Source organism: Sinocyclocheilus anshuiensis, unplaced genomic scaffold, assembly GCF_001515605.1.
Source record: "Sinocyclocheilus anshuiensis isolate Anshui unplaced genomic scaffold, SAMN03320099.WGS_v1.1 scaffold948, whole genome shotgun sequence".
Classification (NCBI taxonomy): domain Eukaryota; kingdom Metazoa; phylum Chordata; class Actinopteri; order Cypriniformes; family Cyprinidae; genus Sinocyclocheilus; species Sinocyclocheilus anshuiensis.
The window spans coordinates 810482-822303 of NW_015549709.1; the positions used below are offsets into that span (position 1 = coordinate 810482).

Below are 11822 nucleotides of genomic sequence, written 5' to 3' on the forward strand. Positions count from 1 at the left end.
CTTTCCAGCAGTGACTGTATGATTTTGAGATCCATCTTTTCAAACTGAGGACAATTGAGGGACTCATACATAACAATTACAAAAGGTCAAAACATTTACTGATGCTCCAGAAGGAAACATGATGCATTAAGAGCCGGGTGGTGTAAACTTTTGAACAGGATGATGATGTGTACATTTTTCTTATTTTGATAAAAGATCATTTTTTTTTTTTTAATTTAGTACTGCACTTCAGAAGCTACATAAATACATGTTTCCCAGAAGACAAGCCCCCCGGCTCTTAATGCATCATGTTTCCTTCTGGAGCATCAGTAAATGTTTTGACCTTTTGTAATTGTTATGTATGAGTCCCTCAATTGTCCTCAGTTTGAAAAGATGGATCTCAAAATCATACAGTCACTGCTGGAAAGCGGTCAAATATGCAGAAGATGCTGGAAAACCAAAGATTGTGCAGGAGCTGGAGGATTTTTCTGAAGAACAGCAGGCAGTTGAACTGCTCAGGACCAACGAGGGACTCATGAACAACTATCAAAAAACATAAAAACAGTCATGGATCATCCAGGAAATGACACACGGTATTAAGATTTAAACGTATGTAAACGTTTGAACGGGGTCATTTTTATAAATTCAGTTATTATTTTGTCTTGTGGAGTATATATAAACATCTGTTATGTGAAATAGCTTATTCAAGACAGTACTAAAAAAAATGAACACGCGATTTTCATGATCCCTCTTTTTTTGTGAAAATTATTAACATTTTGCATATATTTGCAAGGGGTATGAGCACAACTGTATATATAACACTAAAATATACAGGATTACAATATAGACTATTTATTGAATTATGTCTTATTTTGTTGCTTGATTCAACAAAAGTTGCCTCAGTTAATGTTGGTCTTTAATTGCTCTTTACGTCATTGCACCTTAGAGACATTAGATAGTCTGTTTTGTTCCTATCAATAATGACAAAGAGTGGTCAGGATCACTCAGGCTTTCAATGGACTAAATATTATTCATATTAACTGTTAAATGTATATCAAAGCGATATGTTTTCTCTCTCCACAGAAATCCCAAGTTGTGCAGCTGAATATTGGAGGTCATGTCGTCAGCACCACCCTGGGAACCATCCGTAAATTCCCAAACTCCACACTGGCAGACCTGTTTAACAGATCAACCAAACAGATGGACTCTGAGGGCCGTCACTTCGTAGACCGTGATGGGACTTATTTCGGGTGCATCCTCGAGTACCTCAGAACGGAGAGACTTCCTACTGAACACCTGCAGGAGGTGCATAAGGAGGCGCTTTACTACGACATCAAACCTCTGGTCAAAGCCATCGAGGAGACGCCACAGTTCTTCGGAGAGACGGTCGGGAGACAGCAGTTTTTGGCCCGTGTGCCGAATTACCGAGAAAACCTGGAGGTGATTGTGCGGGTGGCCAGAGCCGAGGCCATCGCCTCACGCTACTCCAACATAATCGTGTGTGTTGTGAGGACAGAAGAGGATTTAGCCAGATACAACAATGCTATCGACAGTCTCGGCACCCCGAGAGAGTCCGTGGTGAGCTTTGGTCCGTGGAAAGCTCCTGCATCAGTGGAAGATCTGTTAGATTGCGTCAAAATGGACATAGAAGCCAAAGGATATAAAGTAAAGATCCAACCACACAGCATAGACAAAGCGTTTCTCTTCAAGAGCTACGACTTCTTCTATAAATTGATCTTCACTTGGTGGTGAAGAATTTCTGGCCCAAGTTCATGACCTAGAAATAGGGATTTAAAAAGTGATGGAATGTTTTATATATTATATAATCAGCTTATCAAACAAATTCGACATGAACAGCTTCTGTTCCTTTAGCAGACCCACCTATATGACAGCTGTCAATCATGTATAATGGTGTTCTTATCTGTCAGTATCTGTTAAACCCTTGTTTAATATCGTCTCTCGTTGTACAGTCCTGGCCGTTGGCTTAAAGTAGCTTCTGCACAGATGAGTCTGAAAGTTTTAAAATAATATTCTGGTTCAAGTTAAGTTTTATCAGCAGAATTTGTGGCACGTTTTGGATTACAACAGAATGTTAATACAGCAGAAATTCACTTAAAATGATGTGGGTAGTTTTGTTGATCACAGATGCTGCAGACATTAATTTGCATTTAATTTAATCGCCAACACTTGAAATTAGCAAGGAATGTTTTTGGCTTGTTTATTTGTCCATATCTGAGAATTGCACCATTTTATGCATGCAACTTTTAACATTTATGCATTTGGCTGATGCTTTTATCCAAAGTGACTTGCATTGTATTCAAGGTATGCATTTGATCATGTATTCCTAATGCATTATATAAGAATGTAAAAACAGGTCCACTTCATATAGCAACATTTTTATCTCCTTATTTTTTGTGTAAATGTGTAAATAATATGTCTGTTTTGTACATGTGTTTATTTGTCCTGCAAAGTCACTTAGGATGAACCTTTTCCTTGTGCAGATCATTAAAGGTGCAACATATTATTAAGAAAAAGTGATGTGCTATTTCCAGCAGAATTACTGTTGCGGGATCTTATTACTTCATATGTTTATAGAAAGCAGGATATGAAAAAAATAACCTAACTTGATTACGTGTTACATTGTCTAACATTTACTGATTGCTTTATGTGTTGCTTCTAGTCTGTTATTCTAGTCCACATTGTGATTATAGCATCTTATATTTGATGGTATATGTTATAATTCTTTAAAAAAAGATATTGAAATCTTTAATCAGTGTGCAGAGTTTCAGGGGGAAAAAACTGAAACGAGTGAAAGGTCAAGCTTAGAAAAAAAAATATATCAAGAATATTTGTATCTGTCCTATTGTTGTCTCGTTAAAAATCAGAATAGGTTGTTTATAATATTATGACATTAAAAAAAATATTATGTATAATGCATTGAATTTTTTTTTACTAAAAGGAAAGCCCCTATGGAAAGCCCTCAATCCCAGGACTGTCCTCGTGTGATTTCTGAAGACTTCCGTCCATGAGGTGTCGCTGTTCCGCAGCAAACTTCTGACGCCGCCGAACAGCGCATGCGCGAAGAAGCGCAGGAGCGTGATAAACACAGCAATGGCAGCTCATCTGAAGAAACGAGTTTATGAGGAATTCTCTAAAGTTTCTCAGGTGAGCATAGAAAACAGCACATATACTGGTTATAAAATGTCATGTTATTGTGCTGGTCATAGAATATAATTGTAATATTATAATGAAAATATTAGAATAAATGTAAAGCAGATGTAGCCTTTAGCATTAGTGTGATTATTACTGTAACCGTTATTATGTGTGTTAACTATTTTTCTAATGACAAACAGGTATTTATTAATTTGTACATTTATGTTATTTGGCTGTTATTTGCTTTATTTTAAGTATTTTTAGTCAGAGGAAAGTTGAAATGCACATGTGTGCTTTTCTTTTTCTTTTCGCTTTTTATCGTAGTTTTACTTTTTTCTCTTTTACCTGTGAAGCCTGCAACCATAACATCTCATTGCCAGCACTTGCTGTTAGTGTATTGATCTGCTTTTGATAAGTAAACTCTCAGATTGTGTGATAATGAAAATAACTGAATGAATGTTTAACTCGTGGGTTGTGAGTGAGACGTACATCACAAAATATCAGAACTAACACAGTAAGTGAATTCAGGCTTTTCTCAGTGTTTACACTGCTGTTCAAAAGTTTGGGATCAGTAAGATTTGTAATGTTTGTGAAAGAAGTCTCTTCTGTTCTTCATGGCTGCATTTAGGCCTATTTGATCAAATATACAGAAAAACAGTAATGTAAAATATTATTACCATTTAAAATAATGGTTTTCTATTTTAATATACTTTAAAATAGAATTTATTTCTGTGAATTTTGTGTGAGTCTTCAGTGTCACATGATCCTTCAGAAATCATTCTAATATCCTGATTTATTATCAGTGTTGTGCTGCTTAATATATATTTTTTTGGAACCTGTGTTACTTTTTCAGCGTTTATTTAAAATAGAAACCTTTGTAACAATATAAGTCTTTATTATCACTTTTTTATCAATTTATCACATCATTGCTGAATAAAAGCATTCATTAATTACTGACAACTCTTGGAACGGTAGTGTATATTGTTACAAAAGATTTATATTTGAAATAAACGCTGTTCTTTTTAACTTTATTCATCAAAGAATCCTGAAAAAAGTATCACAGGTTCCAAAAAAATATTAAGCAGCACAACTGTTTCCAATATTGATATTGAATCAGCATATTAGAATGATTTTTGAAGATCATGTGACACTGAAGACTGGAGTAATGATGCTGAAAATTCATCTTTGAATCACAGGAATATTTTAAAAGCATTTTATTAACATTTTAAAGTACATTAAAAAAGAAAACGGTTATTTTAAATTGCAGTAATATTTCACAATGTTACTGTTTTTTTTTTCTGTGTTTCTGATCAAATAAATGCAGCCTTGATGAGCAGAAGAGACTTCATTAAAAAAAAAAACATGATCCCAAACTTTTGAACAGCAGTGTATGTCAGGGCCTATTGATTGTTTTTTTTTTGTTTTTTTTGCAGCAGGTGTCTCTTGAGGAGGTTCCTGCGGCTGCGAAAAAGCTTCGATTGACCAAACCCAGTAAATCAGCCGCTCTTCACATAGACCTGTGTAAAGCCACCAGCCCCACAGACGCTCTGCAGTACCTGCTGCATTTCGCACGGAAACCTGTGGAGGCTGAGAGCGTGGAGGGGGTCGTGCGCATACTGCTCGAGCATTATTACAAGGTATCAACAGAACATGAAGCATGTCACTTGATACACGTCACCTAATATTTATATTAAATATTTAGCACATAAACATTTTAAAATGAGACACATGCAAATTCCAGTTTATATGTGTATGATGAAAGTAAGATTATGTATTGCTTTTTTAATAACGGTGTCCTGTGTGTTTGTGGTGATGTGGTCTACAGGAGTCGGATAACTCTGTCAGGCTGAAGATCGCCTCATTGTTGGGTTTATTATCAAAAACCCAGGGCTTCGCTCCAGACTGCATAGTAGATGATGCTATAAACACTCTCAACAATGAAAGTAAGTCTTTGATTTAAAATGATAATGTTCTGCTAAAGAGTAATGTGACACTTAAAGGGGTCATAAACTGACTTTTTTTATTAGTTTGTACTGTTCTCTGAGGTCCACTTATAATGTTATCAAGATTTTTACATCAAAAAACATAATTCAGAAGGAATAGGCTATTTTCTGTCCTGTTTTGACCCCCCTCATCAGAACGCTCTGTTTGAATAGGCGACGCGGATTGTCGACTCAGAAGTAAACGCCCACCGCTATGATTGGCTAATAGTTGTGTTCATAGATGGACGCTGTGATTTAAGTTAAAAACGCATAAATACTCCGTTCATATCAAACGATCTGTAATAACAGACAAAGCAATAGTGACCATGTAATAAAAACAGTTACTCACACTTGTGTGGTGCGACATTACTGTCGGATCCAGTATATTTCCGCACAGCATCTTCTTTTAGTTTCAGTCTTTCTGAAAATCCTGCGTTGAATTGTGCCTTGTTTGTAAACGAATCCGCGGTGAAATGAAGTGAACAAAGGACCAAGTTCTTACTGATGCAATCTGGATCTTCATTAAAAATAAAGTTCATCCACTCTTTCGCGAAAAAGCTTCGATTGACCAAACCCAGTAAATCAGCCGCTCTTCACATAGACCTGTGTAAAGCCACCAGCCCCACAGACGCTCTGCAGTACCTGCTGCATTTCGCACGTAAACCTGTGGAGGCTGAGAGTGTGGAGGGGGTCGTGCGCATACTGCTCGAGCATTATTACAAGGTATCAACAGAACATGAAGCATGTCACTTGATACACGTCACCTAATATTTATATTAAATATTTAGCACATAAACATTTTAAAATGAGACACATGCAAATTCCAGTTTATATGTGTATGATGAAAGTAAGATTATGTATTGCTTTTTTAATAACGGTGTCCTGTGTGTTTGTGGTGATGTGGTCTACAGGAGTCGGATAACTCTGTCAGGCTGAAGATCGCCTCATTGTTGGGTTTATTATCAAAAACCCAGGGCTTCGCTCCAGACTGCATAGTAGATGATGCTATAAACACTCTCAACAATGAAAGTAAGTCTTTGATTTAAAATGATAATGTTCTGCTAAAGAGTAATGTGACACTTAAAGGGGTCATAAACTGACTTTTTTTATTAGTTTGTACTGTTCTCTGAGGTCCACTTATAATGTTATCAAGATTTTTACATCAAAAAACATAATTCAGAAGGAATAGGCTATTTTCTGTCCTGTTTTGACCCCCCTCATCAGAACGCTCTGTTTGAATAGGCGACGCGGATTGTCGACTCAGAAGTAAACGCCCACCGCTATGATTGGCTAATAGTTGTGTTCATAGATGGACGCTGTGATTTAAGTTAAAAACGCATAAATACTCCGTTCATATCAAACGATCTGTAATAACAGACAAAGCAATAGTGACCATGTAATAAAAACAGTTACTCACACTTGTGTGGTGCGACATTACTGTCGGATCCAGTATATTTCCGCACAGCATCTTCTTTTAGTTTCAGTCTTTCTGAAAATCCTGCGTTGAATTGTGCCTTGTTTGTAAACGAATCCGCGGTGAAATGAAGTGAACAAAGGACCAAGTTCTTACTGATGCAATCTGGATCTTCATTAAAAATAAAGTTCATCATCATAAAGTGGCTCATTGCACAAGCTGTCATTTTGGCAGATTGGCTTCAATATAAGCTGTTTTTAAACTAACAAGAAAGTTTTGAGTTCTGAACCTTACAGGATGTTTTTATAGTACAATGACCTTATACGTCACAAGATCAAGGGAATTTTGATTTCTCAGTTCATGACCCCTTTAATATAAATGTCTTTATCAATTAAACAAAAGTTTTATTGTCATACCTCAACAATAATAATGGCCCCAGACAGTTCACAAAAATGTCTTTAGAAGAGTATAAGATTATTATTATTATTATTTTTTTTTTTTATGTAATCAAAAATGTATGAACAACTGAATATATATATATATATATAATTTTTATTTAATTTTTTTATTTAAATTTTTTTCTGATACATATAAAATGAATGAACTAGTGAGAATCTGAACTGCTAGCCAATTAGGCCAGCAGAAAAATTCCTTACTGTTAAGTCCTAAATAAAACGGTCAATGCAGATTAGTTGGGTTAATTGTGTGTAGAAATTGGATTTTTCTTAGAATTCTGACTGTGTTTTAGAGTCTCATCAGGTTCTGGCGCAGCTTCTGGGCACTCTGCTGATCATTGGTACTCAACTCCCAGACAAGATCGCTGTCATTCAGAGACTTATAGATGTGGCTTGCAAGGTGACTAATAACTAAGATTTCTTCCATTCCTATAACACTGAAATCATACTTTTTGGCAGTAACAATTAACTGATTTCATCAGCTTTTTAACATAATTCTGAATCAGAATTATTATTATTGTATAATAATTTACTTTCATGTCATATTTTTCCTCAGCATCTCTCAAGCACTTATTTCGGAGTGAGGAATAAGTGTCTGCAGCTGCTGGGCTGTCTGGGGACGGTTGACAAACCTCTCAGTAAAGAGACTGATGCAGGACCCGGAGCACAAACATCACACGTACGGGACGTACAGAGTGTGATCAGCGACTACTTCCAGGACCAGGACCCTCGCGTCCGCACCGCCGCCATCAAAGCCATGGTACATGAGCTCTGTGGAATAACGGCATGTTAAAATGCATTGAATGTGGCTTTTATTTACTTGTGTTTCTTTAAATGACTTCAGTGTGTTTTTCTTTCTCCGATCAGCTGCAGCTGCATGAAAGAGGGATGAAAATTCAACAGACTATTTATAACCAGGTCAATATCAGCTATAATAATCTTAAACTACCGTTCAAAAGTTTACGGCTGGTAAGATTTTTTTTGTTTTTGAAAGCTGCTTACCAAGGCTGCATTTATTTGATCAGAAGTACAGCAAAAATATGAAATAGTATTAATATATAAAAGAACTGTTTTCTATTGTAATATGTTGTAAAATGTCATTTATTCCTGTGATCAAAGCTGAATTTTTTACTCCAGTCTTCAGTGTCACATGATTCTTCAGAAATCATTCTAATATCCTGATTTGCTGCTCAAGAAATATTTCTGATTATTATCAATGTTATAAAAAGATGTGCTACTTCATATTTTTGTGGAAACCATTAAACATTTTATTTTTGAGGATTCTTTGATGAATAGAAAGTTCAGAAGAACAGCATTTATTTGAAATAGAAATCTTTTGCAACTTTATAAATGTCTTTACTGTCACTTTTAAACAATTTAATGCATCCTTGCTGTAAGTATTAATTTCTTTAAAAAAAAAATCTTACCAAACTTTTGAATGGTAATGTATGTTTTAAATTTTTCATTCCTCTGAGCATGAGATTACAAAAGAAATAACTAATATATGAATGTCTGATCCCCTGAACAGGCCTGTAAGCTCTTGAGTGATGATTATGAGCAGGTTCGTTCAGCAGCGGTGCAGATGGTTTGGGTTCTGAGCCAGCTTTATCCTGAGAGGTAGAGAGTCAATATCTTCTGTCCTTCTGAAGCATTAGTTTGTGTTTTGCTATATGAGTCCATCCAGTCTTCAAGAGTAGGTAAAGCTGACTGCAGCCATTGTGTACTTATTGCTTTCTAAGCCTGCACTGTTTTAAATGGTAATTTCAATTCGAGAAACTCAAGAATGAAGCCTTTTAACATGGATTGAACATTAATTTTGTCCTTGTGCATTAACAGTATTGTTCCCATCCCCTCCTCCAATGAGGAGATCCGACTGGTGGACGACTCCTTCGGGAAGATCTGTCACATGGTCAGTGACGGCTCATGGGTAGTCAGAGTGCAAGCTGCGAAACTGCTGGTGAGTGTTGGGTGTGTTTGTAGCATAACCACATGATTAATTTCTTATTAACTCACTACTGACTTTTCCATCCATCTGTTTCGCTCTCTCTCTCTCTTTCTCTCTCTCTCTCTCTCAGGGCTCAATGCATCAAGTCAGCCCTCATTTTCTGGAGCAGACATTAGACAAGAAGCTGATGTCAGATCTGAGGGTATTTACACACAACAAATGACAAAAAACATGCAAGAAACACGCAGGCAAGAAATGTTTAAAATATCATTCTCAATCTGTCTCAGAGGAAACGTACTGCTCATGAGCGAGCAAAAGAACTGTACGCTTCTGGAGAATTCTCATCTGGACGGCGATGGGCCGACGACGCTCCTAAAGAGAAAGTCGACACTTCGGGTGTAAATCTCATTGACTCTGGAGCCTGTGGGGCTTTTGTTCATGGCCTGGAAGATGAAATGTACGGTATGTATTTCAAAACACTACCATTATTTATCTTTGAGGACATTTTAGCACTTTGTTCCAGAGCTGGGTTATTCATTTGGTATCACTTTTCACAGAGGTGCGTATCTCTGCGGTAGAGGCGCTATGTTCCCTCGCCCAATCCTCACCCAGCTTTGCTGAGAAGTGTCTTGACTTCCTGGTGGACATGTTTAATGATGAAATCGAGGAGGTGCGGCTACAGTCTATCCACGTTTTGCGGCAGATCTCGACTCACATCACCCTCAGAGAAGACCAGCTGGACACTGTCCTCGCAGTACTGGAGGTGGGCCACTAGTGTATGTGACAAAGTCAAAACCACAGAGCACAATGTAAACTTAAGTGCTCTAAATGTCATTTTAAGGCATTATCTAGTGCAGAGGTGTGTAACTCAGTTCCTGGAGGGCCGGAGCCCCTTTCAACCCTAATTAAACACACCTGATCCAACTTATCATGTCCTTCAGGCTTATTTGAAAACTACATGGTATGTGTGTTGGAGCAGGGTTGGAACAAAACTCTCTGGCCCTCCAGGAATTGAGTTCGACACCCCTGATCTAGTGAAATACCGATATATGAGGTAGGGCTGTATGGTTCATCAAAATATAACAAAATCGCAATATGGCTTAGTGTGATTATCAAATCACAAAAGCTGCAATTTGATCATTTTATTAATGAAACAAATATATACACTGCATGTTTCAGTGGTGAAGCGTAGCACTGAAACTCAGCAAACTTTGTGCTCTCTGCAGTTTTCTGCATTTGAAAATGAATACAGTTTTGTTATTAATTAATCCTGACAACAAGAAGAATATAAAAAATCAATAATTAATATTAATTAATAGTAATAGTAGTATGGTCATATTAAATATAATCGCAAATCTTTTGGCCAAATTGTGCAGCCCTACAAACAAGCACAGCAAACCTGCATTTTTTTTTTTTTTTCAGAAAAATTTCAATTAGATAATTATTATTATTATTATTTTATTAATAATATTTTTTTTAATCAAATTTTAGTTTAACAGTGAAATATCACAGTAGTAATATTCTTTTTTTTTAATGTTTTATGTAGTAGTAATAATAATGATAATGATTACTATTTAGCATTATTATTATATAGTCATATTTAAATATAATCACCATTTTTTTTTGGCTAAATTGTGCAGCCCTGCAAACAAGCACAGCAAACCTAGCGCATTTATTTTTTTAAATCACATTTTTATCAAAAAATTTGCAATTACACGTTTCCCCAAATCATTCAGACCAGTTAATTGCCCATTCATTGCAGGACTCATCGCGGGACATTCGCGAGGCATTGCATGAGCTGCTCTGCTACACTAATGTGTCCACTAAAGATTGCATCCAGCTGGCCCTCCTGGAACTCCTGAAGAACCTCACCAAGTACCCGACCGACCGCAACTCAGTCTGGAAGTGAGTTCCAGTGGCTGTTCCTGTCCGTTCTTCTCTGTCATCCAGCCCCATTCTAATTTGTTTTTGTCCTCCTTCAATCCAGATGTCTGAAGTTCCTTGGTGCTAGGCACCCAACCCTGGTGCTACCGATTGTCCCTGAGCTGCTGAGCACACATCCGTATTTCGACACTCCAGAACCAGACATGGACGACCCTGCCTGTATCCTGATAACGTCAATGCATTTGACTATTAACATATGCATTTACATTTTTTACTTTTGTCAACAATAACTAAAAAGTGATGAATAATACAAAATAAGCAATTTGCTTTGAATCCTGAATAGCAGGAAAGAATCTGATCTCAATATTCAGGCTGAAACGCATTTCCAAAAATTTCATGATTTATTTATTTGCTGTTCAGACTGATAATATTTGAACTAAGTTGGATAACTTCTGCTGCCTGTCTGTTCAGAGCTGTAGATATTCATGTGTCTGTTGAAATGCTTGTTTTACTGACCTGGGTTTGTTCAGACATTGCTGTTTTAGTTCTGGTCTTCAATGCAGCCAAATCCTGTCCCACCATGCCAGCACTGTTCTCAGATCACACGTTTCGGCACTACGCCTACCTGCGTGACAGCTTGTCCCACCTGGTACCACACCTCCGAGTGAGAAACCTGCTTGCGTACCTCATATCCAGTCTTTTTTTAATTTTTACTTGATTATTATACACACTATCATTCACAAGTTTGGGGTCCGAAAGATTTTTTTATTATTATTTTTTGGAAGAAATTAATACTTTTATTTAGCAAAGATGCATTAATTAATAATGACATTAAAAATACATTAATAATAAGGAAGCACAGTTTCCACAAAATGCTTTCAACATTGATAATAATAAGAAAAGCTTTATGAGCAGCAAATCAGCATATTAGAATGATTTCTAAAGGATCATGTGACACTGGACTGGAGAAATGATGCTGAAAATTCAGCTTTGCATCACAGGAATAAATA

General features: G+C 36.6%; 2 protein-coding genes across 3 annotated transcripts in view; both read left to right on the forward strand.

Annotated features, from left to right (window-relative positions):
* The window catches only part of LOC107660694 (BTB/POZ domain-containing protein KCTD14-like), a 4294-nt gene extending 2553 nt beyond the window's left edge, over positions 1 to 1741 (forward strand). The window contains exon 5 of the mRNA XM_016450085.1: positions 1063 to 1741. Within this exon, the coding sequence (XP_016305571.1) occupies positions 1063 to 1731 (669 nt within the window). The 3' untranslated portion in view covers positions 1732 to 1741. The remainder of the gene's footprint in view (positions 1 to 1062) is intronic.
* A 1267-nt stretch (positions 1742 to 3008) lies between these two features.
* The window catches only part of ints4 (integrator complex subunit 4), a 17679-nt gene continuing 8865 nt past the window's right edge, over positions 3009 to 11822 (forward strand). Inside the window, exons 1-14 of one of the 2 annotated variants that reach the window (XM_016450072.1) lie at positions 3009 to 3144; positions 4566 to 4769; positions 4958 to 5075; positions 7277 to 7383; positions 7540 to 7743; positions 7851 to 7901; positions 8512 to 8600; positions 8820 to 8940; positions 9059 to 9130; positions 9216 to 9390; positions 9486 to 9691; positions 10691 to 10833; positions 10916 to 11031; positions 11343 to 11476. In XM_016450072.1, coding sequence (XP_016305558.1) covers positions 3091 to 3144; positions 4566 to 4769; positions 4958 to 5075; positions 7277 to 7383; positions 7540 to 7743; positions 7851 to 7901; positions 8512 to 8600; positions 8820 to 8940; positions 9059 to 9130; positions 9216 to 9390; positions 9486 to 9691; positions 10691 to 10833; positions 10916 to 11031; positions 11343 to 11476 — 1794 coding nt within the window. In that variant the 5' untranslated portion in view covers positions 3009 to 3090. The remainder of the gene's footprint in view (positions 3145 to 4565; positions 4770 to 4957; positions 5076 to 7276; positions 7384 to 7539; positions 7744 to 7850; positions 7902 to 8511; positions 8601 to 8819; positions 8941 to 9058; positions 9131 to 9215; positions 9391 to 9485; positions 9692 to 10690; positions 10834 to 10915; positions 11032 to 11342; positions 11477 to 11822) is intronic. The other variant, XM_016450073.1, reaches the window with a different exon arrangement.